Genomic DNA, 21,317 nt, shown 5'->3' on the forward strand with positions numbered 1-21,317 from the left:
CTTATAATATAAAAAATAAGGGAATTGTCAGTTTTGATTTCATGGAAACTTTAGATAATTTGAACAAACTAAAAATCATCAACGCTTATGTTATGTTAATTAATAATACAATTGTTATTTATTATGACCGAATTATTTGTTGTCAGAGGTCGCCTCGCGGGGGCTGTGAGTAAAAGTCAGGGTCATAACGGCGCCCGTATAGTCTGCTTCTATGGGTTTAAGGTCCAAGTGGGACTCGAGCGCTCTCTTGACATGCCATTTAACAGCAGCCAAATGAACACAAGCAGCTCGTCATGAATGGAGGAGCGGGCACACCTCCTCAACCCCATTGTCCCAACGTAAAAATCCACTTAGGCACCCGGCGGTAATCAATTTAGACGCAGATGCGCGAGAATAAAAGATGAATGCGATCTGTAATCCACAACACCTGCTCCGCTGCCGGATCGGTAACGGCACTCCAAACAAAGGCTCGAGCTGGAGTTAAAGTGCTTAATTAAAAGGCCACTGATCAGCGTGCTATTTATAGGCGCGCGGCGGGGAGACTCTCCTGGGTTATTTCTGTTTTGGTGTGTCGAAAGGAAAACATCATTCGTTTAATACACACGATGTAGCGTCATACATGAAGACTGCAACATGCTGTTTTTCCATTTAAGACGAGCCCTGTCAGAGCTGCTCTGCTGTCTTGTCTTATCTTTTTTTGAGGACTGGGAGACGTGCTTGGTTTCTCAATCGCGGGCTGACATTGCGCATGCGTGATCCGGCCGCGGCGCTGAGATGCAGCTGTGGGATGCGGAGAGGGGAGTCCCGGCTCTGTGTGATCGATGTTAACCTCTTTCTGGGGCCGAACAAACGCTACGGGTGGTCTGTTCCCTGGAGACCGCCTTGAGGAGGGAGGAGAGAGAGCGCGAGGGAGAGAAAAGAGGAGGCGGGTGCTGTCTGCGCTCGTTACAGTCACCAACCTGTGGATGGTGGCGGCGCGTGCTGCGGATTAGATACAGTCTAGCGCTGGGGTCAGTGTGCGCGAGTCCGTGTTGAGGCGCGACAGTTGCCGCCAGGACCGCGACAACAAGTGCCGAACATGTGGTGCTTGTGAAGAAGAGCTCTGGCTGTATGAATGGCCCCGTTATGGAGGAAGTTCCGTTTCCCAGAGTCCGCACGCGGCGGAGGAAAAGTCGCTGCCTGGCCGGTGCGTGTGAGCGCGAGTTTGACTGCAAGGAGCTCGAGACTCTCTTCCAGAAGTACAACCTGAAGCTTGAGCAGAACGCCACGCTCAAAGCGCTGGCCATCCTCATCCTCGCCGCGTCCGCGCTGGCGCTCGTGGAGTTGCTGTCCGCCGGCTCGCGCTTCACCGTGTCCAAGGGCTCGCACCCGGTCCACTGCGTCATCTTCACCTCACTCTTCATCGTCACCAACGTCAAATATCTGCAGGTCACGCAGCTGCAGCAGATCGCGCGACTCGCGCTGCTCTTCAGCTTCACGTTCGCGCTGCTCTGTTGCCCGTTTCCTCTCGCACTGGGTCACGGGACGCAGGGCGCGCTGGCACCTGACGCACCGAGCATAACACCTGAGCAAGGTGTCTGGCAGCTGATGCTCGTTACATTTGTTGCCTACTCTCTGCTTCCGGTCAGGACGCTCTTGGCGATTTTGTTCGGTATCCTGGTGGCTGCGTCGCATTTCATCGTGATGGTGACATCAGTTACGGCGCGTAGACCTTTCGTGTGGAGTCCGGTAAGTTGTGCCATTGAACATTCCATGTTCGTATACTTTATTTGGCGTGTCATATATGGTAAGGCACTAGTGGTTAAGTGTGCTTGCTGGGGCAAGTGTGCTGCACACAGGTGGCGGGAAGAGCGCGCGCCCTGTTTGATTTCAGCACCAACGAGGATGGACAGCTCCTAATAAAAAAGCACAGTGGAAGGAGTCAGTCAGAATGAACTTCTTTTGTGGAAAAATATACCAAAAAATCATTCAGAAATTAGCAATCATCAGAATCATTCAGGAATAATTTGGTAATTTTAATTAAAAAAAATGTAAGGTGTGTAAGTTTACAACTTAATTATTTGTAGCTAAGCCAACATAAAATGAAGGAACTATCTGAATATATCACGGTGTGTATTTTAAATGCACATTTTAAATCACTTCCACCACTGATTTAATTAATTTAACTTTATTTTATTTTTTATTAAGAATATCAGAACTGAGGATATTTGGATGTTTCCACAGCTTGTGGAGCTGTGAATCTTGTGCCAAACATAGCATAAAGATACTATGAAACTATTTTTTACAAAAATTATTTTATTGGATTTAGCAGTCAGAACTTTACTGTGAAACCACTGCAGGGTGTCATTTTCTGGCATAGCACAACACATGACTGGACTACCCAATAGTGAAATACCCTTGAGTTTGAATAAAATAATTAAATATTCAACACTGCAGTCTGATATTACAGTGTTTTAAACAATTCACTCAAATTTGTCTAGAACAGCTACTTTTACCACAAAAGTAAAAAAATAATAATAATACATTGTACATTTTAAATGTTGTTTTACATTTAACACAGTAAACATCATTTGGGGTTGGAACTTTTCACACAGACATTTCATAGAGACCTTTTCTTTTTAGTTGTCGTTTTTTCATGGCTTGAAAGATTTTTCACTTTTGAAAAATGAAAATTCTGTCATCATTTGCCCTCATTCCAAAACTGTATGACTTTCTTTCTTCCGTGGAACAATATAATGAGGATATTTTGAGAAATGTGTTTTTATATCCGTATACAGTGGAAGTCAATGGTAACCAAAACTTTTAGGTTACCGACATTTTTCAACATATCTTCTTTTGAAAGTGTGAAAGAATGAATGTGATACAGGTATGGAACAACATGAGGGTGAGTAAATGATGACATCATTTGTGAGTGAACTGTGTTTTTGATGGGGTCAGATTGATTCAAAACCCAACCTGTGAGGAAACAGAGCAAGTCTCATGATATTAATTTTAATGCATTGATCTGTTATTTATTATGGCAGACAGACACTTTTCAGTTCAGCTTGTAACCTCTATGCCACTGATTTACTGAACACTGTGACAGTTTCACATGTCTCACTACATCCTCGCCGGATGCTAAGTGATGTTTGTGACAAACACTCACACAGGAATAGCAGCTTCCATCATCAAAAACCGAACCTGTGAGAACAGGGACTGCATTTGTTGACCTATTAAGCCTTGATTTCTTTGAAAAGACTGTCTGTCTTAAAATCCTATCAAAATGCTCCAAAGACCTTAAGCGAAGAGGATCGACATAAACTGATTAAAATCACCTGATCTAAAAATATCAGTGTGCCACTTCACATTAAAACGGTAGCATCTCACAACGCACAGCATATACAGTATTTCATTATTGCACTGCAAACTTCAAGAACACTTCACATCTAGACACAAGTGTCACCGCTCTCATGCTGAGTTAATGAGGGGTTTTTTTCCACAACCTCTCACTCACTGTCACAGTGTAACCTTGGTGCACATCACGCATTAAAATACAGGACGGTCAGCCGTTTATAAGCCGCTTGCAATGGCTCTGATCTTGCAAGACTTTAAAGTACTTTAAATTAAACTAAATCACCGATCAATAGCCAATACCCTTTTACCAAGCTGGCCACTTTGTTTATTACCTAATTTATAAGGCTTGAAACTTCGCTAAAGATTTGTAGTAATGCCACGGCTTTGTGCTATTCAGCAAATGGCCTTCACTTTCAATTACAAAGGCCTGTTAAAAGAATGCATAGACCATTTGAGGGGATTCTGGGTAATCTAATTTTATGTTGCTCTATGAATGAACAATACAAACAATTGCCTGTTTGAAGTGTCTCAAAAACAGGCAATTGCTGATTCTTTCAGTCACAGTAGCATATCTGCAGAGTTTCTTCTTCAAGCTACTTTCGCTCCTTGCCCCGTTTTTTCTTTCTCTTACACACACACGCGCAAACTTGTGTCCGTCTCCGCGCTCGAGTTTATCATCTCAGGACAGATTGAAAATAATGAACTCACTGCCCCCTCTCTCGGCATCTGTGTCCGTCTCGTCTTCAAGCTACTTTCTCTCCATGCTGTTTTTCTCTCTTGTACACACACACACACGAACCACTCCTAATCACTGAAAGTTCATATTCAGTCGCCAATTGTTGCTTAAATGTCAGAATTTTTCTCCATGGTCCGATAAACAGAGATGGTCACACAAATCCTGTTATTTTTCTCTCTCTGTGTGTTTGTAGCTGGTAGCAAATGCAGTCTTGCTGGTCGGCGTGAATCTGTCGGGTGTGTTTGTACGAGTCCTTACCGAACGCACCCAGAGGAAGGCCTTCCTACAGGCCAGAAACTGCATCCAGCAGCGCCTGCAACTAGAGGATGAGAACGAGAAACAGGTCAGACTCGCGCGACACGTGCGTTGGCATACACTCAAACAAGCAGTTGCATGTTTTAGATCAAATGATCAGCTGTTTCAATTTCTCCCTCAAGTTAAAGTGGCAGTTTTGACAGGTAATTACCTTGAAAGATTGCTTTTATTTCCAAAAAAAAGCCAGACAAAAAGTTCAATTGGAATTTGAACTGGAATGATGTGAAGTGGAATTTACCGAATTGCAATTAAACAGGTATTTATTTCTGGGAAATTAAATGTTCTTCTGTCTGGTTATAAATATCTTTGTCTGTAAGACAGTTCAAACGATTGGGGTCAGTAAATATTATATATAAATATATATATATTAATACTTTTATTCAAAAAGGCTTTCACATTTATACAATATTATTGTATAAACAGCAGAACTGTTTTCAATATTGATAATAAGAAGAAATGTTTCTTGAGCAGAAAATTCACGTTATAATGATTTCTGAAGGATCATGTGACACTGAAGATTGGAGTAATGATGCTGAAAATTCAGCTTTGCCATCACAGGAATAATTGATATTTTACAATATATTCAAATAGAAACACTTTTAATTTGCAATAATATTAATAACAATAGCCTAATATACAGAAATTTAATAAAGTAATCAACTGGAAGAAATAGAAGTTAAATAAATAAAACATTGCATAGTCTTTATGGATTAAATATACATTGATTCTTATTAAAATTATTAATATTATATAGTGAAGAGCAGTGAATGATTCTCTCGTTTTATTTTGTTGTTTGAATAAGAATAAATGACAGAGAGAGCAGCGGGTTTATTGGGCTGCGTTCACTTTAAGACCGGATGCACTGACCATACACTGACAAACATTTGATTACTTTCCCAGCTATTATGTTCATTGAAGACATAACTGAATGCGTTTTAAGTAAAAAAGTCCCGAAGAAGGATATTTAGACATATTTTTGCGTGTATTTAAACCTTAAAAACAATCCCGGATCGCGCAGGCAGAAAGCCGCCTGTTCAATACGCTTGTACACGTGACATTACATGATTCGACTGATTTGGATGTTACATATGGTGACAGCGCTTCACTCTAAAGGAAAGAAACAGAAAGCGGCATAATATCAAAATAAAAATTGAAACTAAAACACAGCCCTAAATCATAAATTCTTTAGAGCAAAATTCAGAGCTTGTTCTCGGCCAGGTGAACTGGAGCCTGTTGCGAACCGACCGGATGTTTCCACAGACTTGAAGAGCGAGCGGTGACATAACACTACTATGTGTGGTTTACCTGCCTATGAGCAGTCTATAAGAAAAATTTGCGCATTCCAGTGTTTGTGCGGCACTTCTGTTTTACTGTTCACAGTACCGGGAGTGATTCGAGCAAACCTCGTATCTATCCTTTTTGGAGAGAAACTGAAACCATTGATTCACACGTTCTCTCGCACGCTGAGTCTCTCTCGTGCACATAGTTTTATAAATCGTTATTTAAAGAGCAATGTAGTGCAACGTATTACATTTCTCAACGAGACAGCAACAGTTTTTCTACGCCCGCTGCTCCCCGGCTCGGTTCGAAACCAGCAAATTTTTAGGGCCGGAGTTGAACCGATCTTTCTGGCCCGGAACCCCCCTTTTTTCCATTGGAAATGCGCCTAATGGTTCGAGACCAGACAAAGTCCGGGAACCCTCACCGGAATCGTGTCGGTGGAAAAGGGGTAAATGTGGCTGCTCCTCGACCATGACAAAGGTGATGTTCCTCTGGTGGCAGCCATGCATGTTGTTGGCCATGGACTCTGCAATGGACTTTAGAACCTGATTGTGCCACCAGGGCTGTTGGACAGCTGCTTAAGATGTGCTCTAGGGAACCCCTCCCAGGCCACAAAGGACATGCTGGTGAGGGGTTTCCTACCCCAGATGTGGAGATTTGCTGGGCTAGGAAGGATATCATAGACCGCTCGGACCAAGAACCTGATCTGCTGGAGATCTGCCTGCCATATGTAAATCATTTTCAAACAAGGCTCTCAAGCCAACATTCAGGAATGAATTGGAACATGCAGGAGATCACCAGGGTATAACTCACAACAAAATGTTAATGACATGGAACACAGAACTGAGGAAACTAAGGACTAAATACTAGAGAAATCCAGGCAAAACAGTACAGGTGTAGATCTAATTAATAACCATACCAACTAGGAACACAGACAGATAGGCAAAGAGGGGCCATGGTGAAGACTTGGCTGTCGACTCCAGGACAACTGATGGAGACGAGGCCAATGGAAGTGGAGCACTAGGCGGAGACGAGCAAGACTGGCCACACCAATGTCCTTGGAGGCTGAGGCAGAGCCAGGGTGTGCCAGGATGGCAGGGTGCCAAAGGACTAAGGTGTAGCCAGTGTGACTGAGGACCAAGACTAAGCCCGACAGGGCCAAGGGGGTGGAGGGACGAAGCATAGTTAACCCTCTGGGGACCAGAGTGTTTTTGGGGCCCTTGGGATGTTTTGACATGCACTGACATTTGTGCTTTTTTCAGTTATTTATAAACATGTTAATGGCAAAGGTGTAAATTCACTCTATATAGCACAAACGTGGCTACCATGATATCTGAGCAACATGTATGTACATGTTTGTATTTTTAATAGAATAATGTTTATGCGTGGTTATTGAAAAAAATAAAAATGAAAGTTGCTGAAATAAGACCACAAAACACATATTGATTATTTCTTCACAAGACTTTTCAAAATTGTATCACATAGCCTAGAATATTTGCTCCAAAACTATGTGAGAATCATCCTGACTACTCATTCAGATAAGTCAATAAAGTCTTTTACATTTTTAATGACGTGTTTTGTTTGAGAAAGCTTTATGCAGGAGGCGTGATCTCTCATTAATATGTGTGGCATTCCACACCTGAGAAAGACAAAGACCCTCCCCATAATGGCCCTATTAGGTGCTATCAGGCCATATCATTACAGGAGCCTTGCACAAAGAATGAGGAGATTTAAAAAAGAATGGCTTTTAGATTGTTTGGATTTATATAAGTAAAATACAGGGTGCATACGTCTGGACACTTCTATCACACACCCTTCACCAAATAGACATGGTTTTATTTCAGTTCAAAGTTCAAAGTTAGAGTTGGAAACATCTTGAAAAGAAAATTGTCTTTCTCCATAAATGTCTTAGTTTGATCATACATATTTCAAAGTTGAGGATTCATTATTTTGATACCCAGTGGTAAATGTCCCAGGATTGTTCCTCATATAGCCGCGCAAGACGACAGTAGATTAATCTGACTAAAAAATAATGTGTGTTTTCAGAGTTTATGGGCGTTAACGCGTCTCAATGTGTTGCTTCACATATTTGCGTTTGAATAGCGCGTGCTCTCCGTAGGCGTGTCACATTACCAGAGATAATCAGCTCGAGAACGATAATGAGACGGGCTGACACGTCTCTCTTTTTATATAGATGACATAAACGGAGAATATTAATTTTAGTTTTGAATCGGATCTTTTAAAATTACAAACTCAAATGATTTAAAAGATATATTGCTTATGGCTGGGTGAATAGTATTAGCTGAGTTGTGTTGAAGACTAGAGACGTGCTCCAGAAAAAAAGTTCACGGTGACCGAGAGGCAGAAGGCACACCCTGTTTATTTTCTTTATTTTACAAAAGCACAATATTTTATTTCGATTGTATGTGGGCACATAAAAAATTAGACATTTACCAGATTAGTTTTTCATATTTCTTAACTCTAGTCTATATGAACAGAAATTATGGTAGTACTTTAAGTCTATTTTTCTGCTGTGTGAAAAAAAACGAGCAAAACGCGCCGGCGCGTTTCTGGTCCCCAGAGGGTTAAAGACCCGTAAGTCCATGGCGCAGGCAGAGTGACATCTGACCAAGGTGGAGACGAAGGGACAAGGGAGCCCGGTGGAGCCGTAAGGACGATGGTCCCAGCTTGAGCCGAGGGAGGGCGAAGCCGACAGGTCGGCGGAGCCAGGGACGGGTATTCCTTTTGACTGGGCAGAACAGGACACCAGAAGACCCGAGGCAAATCCACACAATAGAGTGGCGTCAGTGGAAGGGCTAAAGGGCTCTGGGTCCAGAGTGGGGCTGGTGATGTCATCCTCAGCAGGGTAGATGGTGAATACAGATCCGTTTTTCACAAGCACCCACTGCTTGCTAAAAAGGGGTCCTCCAGTGAACGGACCTTCTGCTCAAGGCAGATATGAAACTCATGTTGATTTTAAAGTTACAAGTGTAGAAGTTGTAAAAAACTTTTTTTTTAAAGTCATCTGTAAATAATTTTATTTTTTTATATATATAGTTAATATTTAAAGATTCTTCCATGTATATGACTAGATCACAGCACCTCTATGAGCCCAATCTTGAAAGAAACAGGACTTTTCTATACTTAGATCAAATTCTTCATTGTATCTGTTAGCATATTTGCGGGATGGACATTTCTGGACAAAACTGCACACACAGCAGATTGTGATGTAAACATTTTTTTGCAGCAGTAACCTATCTTAGCAGATCCACCATCCCACTTTATTTGTCAGTGAGACTGCTTCCTTTAGCTGTCATTGTGGATTATATCAATGATAAAGTATGTGAATAAAAATAACAACATTGGCATAACTTATCTCCCTCGACGAGCTCAATTGCAGTGGATAATTACTGAATGATTTATAAATGAAGTGGAGAGGGGCAAAAGATTGAAAGATGCAAAACACACTCATACAAACTAAAGCGGAGAGGACACTTTCCCCTTGTTCCTTGGCGACTGAAATTGGTTATAATTGTTTGCACATGACTCATCCACCTCCTACCCAACAAACTCCCTGAATAGAAGGTAACACCACCCACTCTATACATCACACCAGGCTGTACCACACAACTCTCTCTCTGACACACAAACTCTCATACTCGCTTCATAGATATGGACCAGTCTCTAATCTTTCCATTCGCACATTCAGATAATCTATCATTTACGTGCACAAAAGTGCACATTCGGCAAGAGTGGCTGATGTATTGATTTCAAAAGTTTGAGAGTTTCTGGGGCAAAAGGATAAAATAACGAGGGGGAGGATATTTGATGTATGTTTTGGATTAAATTAAAAAACTAACCCCCGGTTTCACAGACGAGGCTTAAAGGGGGGGTACAATGGTGTTTCATGTATTCAGAGTTGTTTACAGTGTTAAAGAGATGGATTCTCATGCTAAACATGGCCAAAGTTTAAAGTATTTTGGACGAATACCGGAGAATTTCTGTGCCGAAAATCTTCCGGGTACAAGTTTCGGCTGTTTTTTTTCGATCGTGGATCTAATGACGTAGTACGGGAGTGGAACTCCTTATGAGCATTTCTCTCATAGACAGTATAAGAAGTGGACAGAGCCATCTCATTGGAACTCAGTTGAGACAGTTGAAGCCCACTTTTAGCGATTTTTGAGCACTTCCGTTCCTGACACGCAGACTCAAACCGACTCAAACTAAGCTTGATGACGTGAGCAACCTGTCTGGCAGACGTAAATCTTCTAGTTGCTGTGCGTGAAAATTGCCAACGTTAATCTTGCAGAGACGGGGAACTTGAGCAAAGAGTTCTTTGGTGTGAGTGAGCAGGAGTAAGTATTCCGTTGCTTTTATGGACTCATTATCTATGGGCTTCTCCCTTGACGGGACGTTCCCCCGATCGCCTGCGAGCTTCTCCTCCTGTCTGTACGGTAATTTCTGTACAGCGCGACAGAGAGTCGAGTGGTTATGACGCAATCGTTAGCCTATTTATACAAAAACTGTTTCTAAGGGGCCATAATGTAACATAGAAGGTAATGTAGCCCTTTATACATTGTCGTGTTTCTTTAGAAATAAATAGACAAATGGAGCCTTTAAACGCCTCAGATGTAAAGTTATTCGCTGTCAAAGTGACGCCAAAATGAATGGGAGTCAATGGAAATGCTAACGCAAGTGAAGTTCTGCTACAAGATGGCGGCACCCGGCCGGCTTCAACTTCCGGTCGATGGATTACCCCCTTGATTTCTCTCGGAAAAAGCGCGCCCGCGCACACGTCGATCAGAGGAGAGCGAGGCCGCGCACATCAACGCGCTTCAACAGGAAATCATCGCCAGCGCCTCATAGGATTTGTTCAAGAATGTCTTTTAAATACATTTGTTTAGCTGGCCACTGTAGGTGTCTGTTTGTTTATTGTAAAACCAAATCATGTCCTCATAAACAACGAGTAAACACACTCAAATGTTGTAAGTTATTATAACTCGTGCATGGCATGGTGTTCTAAAAACACTGCCTCAAGCTCAAATCATTTCTACTTTTAAAAAACTCCCGCCTCAGTCGGCATCAAACTTTCCCACATGTACACCTTTAAAGAAAAAAAAAAATACGACGACATAAAGTGAAAATTAGTCATTTACAAAAACCGCTAAGCAAATATAATTATACAGTTCCAGTAGGCTACACACCACATAGAGACGTCCTGCTGTAGTCGTTGCTGCTGCTGCTCGTCTTCAATTTCAGCCTCGGGATCTGATTCGGCATCAAAAATGTATGGCTGAATCTGATTGTTAGCCATGGTTTGTTTTGGGATGCCACAGCTTCCAGACGCTCAACGCAAAAGCTTCGCGCGCTCGTGATTATTTAGCTCCGCCCACACGGCATGCCTCCACCCGCTCGTTTTTTTCCGGAAAGACTCGGTACAGCCTATCTTTCTTTTTTATAAATATAATAAAACTAAAGACTTTTAGGAGATATGAAGGATGCAATACTACTCTATAGGTACTCAAGATTAACATGAGATTGACTGAAACTGAGTGTTTCACCCCCCCTTTAAACCTAGTCCCAGACTAAAATTCATGTTTGAGCTGCTTTAACTGTAAACAATTTGCACTGCATAGTATTTCTTAAAGGGGTCATCGGATGCAAGATTTACTTTTATATGGTGTTTGCATATAAATGTGTCTTTGCAGTGTGTGTGGACACAACCACCATAGCCTACAATGAAAAAAATCCATTCACTCCTTTTTTTTTATCCTCAAAAAGTCTAAACACTCTCAATAATCAAGTATGCCATATAATTGATTATGATGTCATATTGCTCATGCTCCGCCCACGACCGCTGATGGACTGTCCCGTATTAGCATATTTCCGCTGTAGCGTCTGGATAAATCATGGTTCGTTCATCTGAACACAAATAATGCACATTCCTTCTGAAATCCAAAGCTTTTACACTCTGAACTCGTGAATGTAAATCAGGACTCTCGGCAATCTAAATTACCGGCATGGTGGGATTAGATTGCTTTCTGACACCATTTACGACACTGAGATCCTCTCCAGAGACCATCGTACACTCATCTCTACTCACCTCACTTTGGCCGCATCAAAGGAATTCCAAGATTGGCTGTGATTGGCTGACATGCTTGCATATGAAATAGCTACGTATTACATGTGAAACTCTCTCGAATACTTTTACTACAGCTATTATACGTTTTTACTATTATAGCTATCGAGATTAACGAATCGTGAGAAGTTTTTAAAGTATTTAGATCTATATAAATACTCAATGCTCATCTTGCCGTGATGAGCATTGAGCAGATGACAGTCTGTTGATCGAGCATGAAGATCTTATCATTGCAACGCAGTTTCTGCACTCTCTCTAATGCTTTCCCCAATGCAAACACGATGATGTACATACAGTAAGAGCTTCGTTGTGCAGTGTAACGTGCGTCATTGATTTCATAACGAGTTGTCCAGATAAACTCGCGCTGTGTGGAAAGATTGTTCTTTGATCGCTTTCTGTATAATTTGTTCACAATTTAAATAAGATTATTTTCATCCTACTAAAAGAAACGATGTGAGATTGATATTTTAGTCACTGGCTTGACTTACTGATGCATAAACAGTATTGAACGATTTTGAGAGAAAGATTACCTGTCTGAACTTGAACAATTAGGCTACACATCAGAAATTGTTGCTTGGTAGCTCGATTAATTATTTTCAGACGTTCATCGAGGCCAGCTCTGTATTGGCCCAAGTTGAGGAAACAGTCATCGGTGAAATGTTTGGACCATAAAAAACTTTGGGAAGTTGTGTCGGCGCATTTCCAGAAAAAATAAAATGAACCCATTGTTTCTTCTGTCTCGAGGCTCGGATGAAGGAACTAAAAAATACTTTTGTGTTCATTTGTACATCCAGACACTGATCAACTGCCATGCTTCGCTCGTTTGCAAGCCATGATATCTCTCGAGGAAAAACTCAAATCGCGCTCGCGCGTTCGTACTTCCTAGCTCATTTTCTCATGGGCGAGCCAAATTCTCTGGGCGGGCAAAGCAGAGAAAGGGGAGGTTACCTCACCTCCGTATGACGTCATTGAGAAAATGAAAGCTCAGACGGGCTGATCTTGAATCTGATCTTTAAGAGAAAAGATAGGCAGAGAAAGATAGCCAAAGCTCGCTTTACACCGATTTAATTTTCTAGCCACTGGGGGACCATATACAGGCTAGGGGAACTCATATTAATGTTAAAAAACCTCAAAGTGAAAATTTCATGTAAGGGGACCTTTAAAGTATATATACACAGCACAACTTTATAACTTTGTCAACAAGGAAAAATCTATATGTTGCAGACTACACTCACCGGCCACTTTATTAGGTACACCTGTCCAACTGCTCGTTAACACTTAATTTCTAAGCAGCCAATCACATGGCGGCAACTCAGTGCATTTAGGCATGTAGACATGGTCAAGACAATCTCCTGCAGTTCAAACCGAGCATCAGTATGGGGAAGAAAGTTGATTTGAGTGACTTTGAACGTGGCATGATTGTTGGTGCCAGAAGGGCTGGTCTGAGTATTTCAGAAACTGCTAATCTACTGGGATTTTCACGCACAACCACCTCTAGGGTTTACAGAGAATGGTCCGAAAAAGAAAAAACATCCAGTGAGCGGCAGTTCTGTGGGCGGAAATGCCTTGTTGATGCCAGAGGTCAGAGGAGAATGGCCAGACTGGTTCGAGCTGATAGAAGGGCAACAGTGACTGAAATAACCACTCGTTACAACCGAGGTATGCAGCAAAGCATTTGTGAAGCCACAACACGCAAAACCTTGAGGCGGATGGGCTACAACAGCAGAAGACTCCACCGGGTACCACTCATCTCCACTACAAATAGGAAAAAGAGGCTACAATTTGCAAGAGCTCACCAAAATTGAACAGTTGAAGACTGGAAAAATGTTGCCTGGTCTGATGAGTCTCGATTTCTGTTGAGACATTCAGATGTTAGAGTCAGAATTTGGCGTAAACAGAATGAGAACATGGAACCATCATGCCTTGTTACCACTGTGCAGGCTGGTGGTGGTGGTGTAATGGTGTGGGGGATGTTTTCCTGGCACACTTTAGGCCCCTTAGTGCCAATTGGGCATCGTTTAAATGCCACGGCCTACCTGAGCATTGTTTCTGACCATGTCCATCCCTTTATGGCCACCATGTACCCATCCTCTGATGGCTACTTCCACCATGTCACAAAGCTCTAATCATTTCAAATTGGTTTCTTGAACATGACAATGAGTTCACTGTACTAAAATGGCCTCCACAGTCACCAGATCTCAACCCAATAGAGCATCTTTGGGATGTGGTGGAACGGGAGATTCGCATCATGGATGTGCAGCCGACAAATCTGCGGCAACTGTGTGATGCCATCATGTCAATATGGACCAAACTCCCTGAGGAATGCTTCCAGCACCTTGTTGAATCTATGCCACGAAGAATTGAGGCAGTTCTGAAGGCAAAAGGGGGTCCAACCCGTTACTAGCATGGGGTACCTAATAAAGTGGCCGGTGAGTGTATAATGTTCATTGGTTTTAAATTTCAGTCAATAAAAGAGGCTTAGGCAGTTACAGTTTTGCTGCTAATTATACAAACTCTCTACACAACTCTCAGCTCAACTTTTGAGTTAAGGCAATTGACAAACCGATCCATTGGGCTTTTAACACCAGTGGCATGGCTCGCTGGGGTTTGCTCATCGAGAAAGCATTTATCACCTGCTTTTAGTAACGCATGGCTTGGCAATGAACTGTATGCGTTTCCACAGAAACTTACCTTTGCCATGCCAATCAACTCCAAAGCTCAAAACTGTGATCTCTCAGAGAGATTGGCCCCTTTAGCTATCAGCAAGTTCATTAGATAAAACGCATACAGATAACAGAAGTGGCCAGTTTTAAACTAACAATAGCATAACGCAATGGAGATGCTCAATCATGACATAATTTTAAAGGCCAGCCAGAAGGCTATGGCTTCCCTTGGAAATGTCCATGTCTGTGGTTAACATTACTTGATGAGGCTTTCACATTTTGTTTTATAACAACATCTAGCTAGTTATGTACCAATACAATTCAAGGGAACTTGCTACCATAGTTGGCTAAAAATGTTTTTGGGAAATGCACCCCAGAAAGTTTGAAAAAGTTTAAAAACTTTGGTTTTCAAATGTTTTCCGTTAAATAGTTTTAAGTTAAAAGTAGTTTTAAAGCTTAACGTTTGATGGTTTTGAAGGCAGTACAGTCTATCAGAAAGCAGATAGATAGATAGATAGATAGATGGATGGATGGATGGATAGATAGATTTGAGCATGTTGCTAGCATGAATTCGCATGTTTTAACACATCACTAGCATGTTTTAGCACATTGCTAGCATGAATTATCATGTTGCTAACATGAATTATCATGTTGCTAACATGAATTAGCATGTTGCTAACATGAATTAACATGCTTTTACTCATTACTAGCATAAATTAGCACATTGCTACCATGTTTTAGCACATTGCTAACATAAATTACATGTTGTGTGTCCAATTTGTCATTTATTGGGGGGGGGAAATTATTGGAGGTATGTTGGAAAAGCATCCCTCATAAAGTTGGTTGAGTGAATGTCAAAAATCAATTAAAGGGCAGCAATTGTGAACAATTAGAGAGTTTTGATTTGTTTGTCATATTTGGTCACTGCAAAATTCCCACAATTCCATTTGTGTCATTTTATAGTTTTAAGGCTTTATATTATTTAAAAATATTGGAATAGTAGTGATAAAAATGAGTAAATGAATTATAAAGAGTATTATAATAATTGATCCTTTAATTCATATTAAACTTGACCGATGACACTCAAAAAACTCACTGTTTATCTCAAAATGTGATGGACATATTCAACAGGAACGCCTCCTAATGAGCCTGCTGCCCAGGAATGTTGCCATGGAGATGAAGGAGGACTTCCTGAAGCCACCAGAAAGAATCTTCCACAAGATATACATCCAACGGCATGACAACGTCAGGTATAGAGAGAGAGAGAGAGAGAGAGACCCATTCAATGAATGAGAGAGGAGAGCACTACTACATTTATAGTTTTCTTTCTTTCCAGACTAGACAGACAGTGTCAATTCAATTGTACTTAAATTGTGATTGCGAATACTGAATCAGTGAGTCAATAAGAGTCAACAACACTCCACTCACGCACAGTCGTCTAAGTTCCTGAGTCTGGCTCCTAACCAAAGCTCGCACAGCATGTACGGCGCCTACAGCGCTAGTGCTATCATGTCAAGAGCTGCTCAATTAACCCACGCTGCCCACACATGCGGAGAGACACAGAGTGAGAGATGGAGCAAGTGCTGGGGGGCAAATTCACACAATAGCACATACACACATATGCCATCCCTAAAGACCTGCTCCAACCAAGCGATTTGGGAGTGAAAGATGATGCATACAAGTAACTTTTCCATGACCCACTAACTGTCTAAAAGATGAGGTTACTGCAGGCCCAGCTCCAGTTTAAAGATGAAAGGTGGGCTGTAACTGCGAGCTCTGTAAAAGTTATACGTTAGTACTATCATCTCTCACTGCCATATTTGCTTAGTTTTGAGGTTTTGAATCTGTAACCTTAGTCAGAAATGTGATGTAACCAATGAATCTGGAGCCTTTTGTTTATTATAGTTTTGAATTTAGTTTTATTTCGAACTTGTAATATTAATTTAGTTTTAATTAGAGTTCACTGTGATTTTTTTTCCAATTTTCAATGATTGACTTCTCCAATCATTTCCAGCCATTTTCCAAATCCCGCCATTTTTCTTACAATCAACATCTTTGATTTACATTCATTTAATTTAGATTTTATCGCAGCATTACATTTTAATGTTAATGAAGGTGTGTTATAAAGTTTGAAATGTTTACTATATATTCTGTAATAAGTAATCGAAAGTAAAACTAAAATGAATCTGTGGTAGTTTAATTGTCGTTATTTAAAATTTGTATTCGGGTTTTTTTATGTAATATTGTAATTCATATTACTGTTTTATTATATTTTAGTTTAGCTGAGGTTGGTATGAAATGAAAATTTACCTTTTTTTTATTTTCTATAAGCGTGTTATTTCATTTTGGACCTTTTAAATCTTTAAATGATTTTAATCAAAATGATTAAACTGAATCTTCCGGTGAAAAGACAGACTGCTCTCTGGTGACGTATGCTGGACTTCTCCAATCATTTAGTCCACTTCCCGCCTGTTTCCGAATCCCGCCATTTTCTTACAATCTACATCAAGCTCGCGTTCAGATCTGCTTCCATCTAATCAACAACTGATGGATAGAGCCAAGTCCCTGCCCTACATTATTTCCTTTTTCAAGAATGTTCGTCAAAATGTTTTATTGTAGATTTGTTACTACTTCAGTTTCATCGCAACTTCAACAAAAGTATTTTGACATGCTACATTAACATTGACATGCTAAATTAATGGTACAACACTGATTAGTTTATTACTAACCAGCCAAACCTTGACACCTCAGGTGGGTTAAGCTCACTCAATAAATGATTGGGTGAGCCAAGTACCCCCCGTACCCCTGGCCTGGGTTAATCTGACTACAGATTGTAATGTTTTAATGAAAAAAAGGCCAACAGACTCAGTAGACGCTGGTTGATTCATATTGCTTTTATAGTCCTGTGCATGTTTCTGATAAAACACAGTTTTCTGGCTTGTCCCTAAGCCATTACAAAGAACAGTGTAAGGTCTGTTGTGAATCACCATAACCTGTTGTCCTCTCATTCTGTGCAGCATCCTGTTTGCAGACATTGTTGGGTTTACCAGTCTAGCATCACAGTGCACGGCCCAAGAGCTGGTTAAACTACTGAATGAGCTCTTCGGAAAATTTGATGAGCTCGCTACAGTAAGTAATACTATGGGCATGTATGTGTTGAGAGAAAGGAAGAGAGGAGCAAATCGCATTAGAAAGCTTGAGTCTATGGGCGTATGCAGTACCTTATATGATTGCTCACAGTCTGGCGACAATATGCTAAACAGCATTATAATCATAATCCCCATTAGTGGCCACAGCTTCTCATAGAGTCCCTCTGTACAATTTTCCTCAATCCTCAGAGAGGAAGCATTTGAGTTAGAGCAAAAATAACAATGGACAAAAGACTTCTGACTGAGAAAAATCCAACTTGTATTTACATACATTACATGTCAAGTGATTTAGTAGGAAAAACACCACTTCCTCTAAAGCAACTTGCCAACTGTAAAATAGCATAAACAAACAGGAATACTAGGGTACTGTTTGGGTGGTTGCTAAGGCATTGCTATGTGGTTGCTGAAGTGTTCTTCTTACATCCGAAATCGAATATTTCCCTTATAGTTACAGAGTCTGCTTACAGTAGGTCTGTCTTCGTTAAAAGTAAATTTCCTTATGGAGAAAATGAACTACTGAAATAGTTTCAGTTATGACTTTTTTTTTCCCACTTGATCCCCAGGTAGTTTTGTATCAAATACAATGTGATTTTCGTTGAGCGATTCAGGGACAGCTTTCCCTGCGCATGAATTCCCTCATATGCCAGCAAACCAATGAGAACTTGGGACAATGATGACAATTCATAACAACAGAGTGTATAGGCGCCAAAGCTGCTGTACATCCGCTTACCCAAAACCCTCTGTAACTGGCAGATTTGAAGAAAATTTCCGTTGTTTGGCAAATAAATAAATGACGGAGCCCCTGCTATATAGAACATACTTTTAAGTATGTTCAAATTAATTACATTTCTGACTAAAAAATGCTGGGTTGTCTCAACCCATGTTTGGGTCAAATATGTACAAACCCAAATGTTGGGTTTAAACATTTATTTAAAAAATGTAAATACATTCTTGGATTTGTCAATTTTTGACCCAAACATGGGTTTAAAAAACCCATAATTTTTTAAGTAAATTTTTTTTCCACTCAAGTATATTCTTTTAAAGTATATTATGTATGTAATTATAATTTAAAAGTGCACTAAAATGTACTTTTAAAAAAAGCGTTATAGTCTCTTGCCTGTTCTATCGTCCACCAGATCACTTCGAAAAGTACAGGGTGTTTCAAATAGATGGACCCAATTGGGTCACCATCTTGCGAACAACTGAGGCTAGAGGCTGTTGGTGCGCTGGGAGAGGTATCTATAGATAGTGTCGACCATTGAAACTCTATGCCCCATTCTTTCAAGTGGTGAGAGTTTCATTCATGTGTGGTTTGGGGTTGCAGAGATATAGTTATTTCAAGTCGGGTCTATCTGGTTGAAACACACTGTATTTGCCCAACATGTCCTGAGCAAACCACATAACTTGAGATGTTATCTGGTATCTTTCATGTTCAAAGAATAAACTGGGCAAGACAGGTTACTCACAGAAGTTTGATAGAATGTTAGGTTTTTTTTTTTCAGATCCCTAACAAAAGTAATAGAGATTCTTGTCTTAGCAAACACTAATAAATATTTCAGCAACCCCTCACAGTAAATGCTAAATTACCATCCTGACAGCTGTGATTGTGTTTGCACTTTTCAAAGGTGCAGCCTGTGGTCATACAGAAGTATCTTTGATGTACTGTAAATTACAACTACAACTTTTAGAGGCTTTTGCATTATTTGGATCTTCGTGGATTGTAATAATTTTCCTCCAATAACTAAAAACGGTTTAAAGTCCCACTCCGATCATATTTTGAGCTATTTTTAAACATTCCCAGTGGTCTTTAAATTATGATTATGGCATTTTTAGCCAAAATCACAAAACCTGTGCCGTTTTCTGGGACTTCGCTTCAGCAGAGCGGCAGTAGCTCATTAGCAATTCGCCTATGAGTTGTGGGCGGAGCCGTTGGCACGGAGACGACCCTCCCCCTGCCCGTTGCTGAGAGCTCTGTCTCTCCCCTAGCTTACACCCCCAATACCGGTGGGGCAACAGTATTATATACACGTTAATTATTATTATCCGAAGTTAATCAAAGTTATCACCGATCACCGATCATTATTTCACTCCAAGACGTCGCGTGTGGAGACGCCCAGTGGAGTTACTACGTCACAACTCCAGTCTATTTTAGCCGGCATTTTAGCGTCTGCTACTGATTCACAGCCATTTGAATGTAGAAATACTCAGAAATACAACTTTGAGCTTATTTTTCATGTCCTCTAACATCAGAAAAATGCCACAAGAACATGTTAACACCTAGAAAAACATTATTTTCATCGGAGTGGGTCTTTAATGTGCTGGTGTTGAAAGAGATTAGCTCCAAATTTTCAGTTTAATAATTTTCCTTTCCTTCAACAATTTCATGGCTCAGTTTGCTTTTCTGTATCCCCAAGTCAGCAAGTGCAAGTCTTTATTAAATACAGTCTGTTCCAGAGAAAAGTAAGACTTCTGTGACATGTAGCTCTCTGTAACAAAAAAACTAAAATAATTCAGGTAGATTTCAGTTTGAAATTCAGGCAACAGTTGGAAATGATTGGCACAGATGGTGTGTGTGTGTGTGTGTGTGCACACTGTGACAGGGGGTTTCCCACAGTCTCCTCCTGCCCGGTGGTGCCAGATGGTACATCTCTCATAAAATAGAGCAATTGATCTGTAGAGTTCCTTTTTTCTTTCTTTCTGTTTGTCTCACTCTGTTTACTCTAAAGCAGTGGTTCTCAATCTTGGTCCTGGGGAGCCACTGCTCTGCACATTTTATATGTCTCCTTTATATGACAAACGCACTTCAGTTAATAGAGTATAAACGAGCTGATGATCTGAATCAGGTGTGTTAAATGAGAGAGACATACAAACTGTGCAGAGATGTGGCTCCCCAGGACCAGGATTGAGAACCACTGGTCTAAAGTGTCTCATTGTTTTGTTTAATTAATTTGAATGGTATAATCCTGATAATGCATTTGCAAAAGGTTAGGCCTGTTTGTATCAGTATCTATAGTTTAAGAACACATTTGGGTAACACTTTATTTTCAGGTGACATAGTTACACGTTACTACACATACTTACTATTGTAATAACAGTAAATTATGCATAATTGCAAGTAACTAACACTAAACCAAATCCTAACCCTAACCGTAACTCTATAGTAATTCAACCCGATCACACTAAATGCGTCTCTATAGCACGCAGTGTGTTTATCGTGTAATTTATACGCGAAAATGAGTTTTTGCGTGCATAGGATACGCATGGGTTGGTTAGGGTAGGTTTAGTAGTGGTGTGGGGTGCGTGTGTATTATACGTTTGGGTAGAATTAGTGGTGTGGGGTGCGTGTGTATTACACGCAAATGAACTGCGTATCAAATGCACGCGAAAACTGCGTATCATATGCACGTAAAAACTCATTTTCGCGTATAAATTGCACGAGAATACACAATGCGTGCTATAGAGACGCATTTACGTGAGAACAGGCTGAGTAATTACATGTAGTTAATTAATATTACTCATTACTTATTTGAGTTAGTACAATGTAACTACGTCACACCTAAAATAAAGTGTAACCCAAAATTGTGGAGTGGAAATTCCAAATGTGATAAAGCTTCTAAAATCTCAACTCAATTGGAAAAATGAATAGAAACTACTCTAGTGTTCAAAAGTCCTATGCTCACCTCACCATAAGGCTGCATTTA

General features: G+C 40.6%; 1 protein-coding gene across 1 annotated transcript in view; it reads left to right on the forward strand.

Moving 5' to 3' along the window:
- Window positions 1-666: 666 nt before the first annotated feature.
- Window positions 667-21,317, forward strand: part of adcy1a (adenylate cyclase 1a) — a 46,855-nt gene continuing 26,204 nt past the window's right edge. Inside the window, exons 1-4 of the mRNA XM_056262807.1 lie at window positions 667-1,728; window positions 4,263-4,412; window positions 15,599-15,717; window positions 17,485-17,596. Of these exons, the coding sequence (XP_056118782.1) occupies window positions 1,111-1,728; window positions 4,263-4,412; window positions 15,599-15,717; window positions 17,485-17,596 (999 nt within the window). The 5' untranslated portion in view covers window positions 667-1,110. The remainder of the gene's footprint in view (window positions 1,729-4,262; window positions 4,413-15,598; window positions 15,718-17,484; window positions 17,597-21,317) is intronic.

This window comes from Rhinichthys klamathensis, unplaced genomic scaffold (assembly GCF_029890125.1).
Source record: "Rhinichthys klamathensis goyatoka isolate OS25496 unplaced genomic scaffold, OSU_Roscu_1.1 h1tg000196l_1, whole genome shotgun sequence".
In the NCBI taxonomy this organism is placed as follows: domain Eukaryota; kingdom Metazoa; phylum Chordata; class Actinopteri; order Cypriniformes; family Leuciscidae; genus Rhinichthys; species Rhinichthys klamathensis.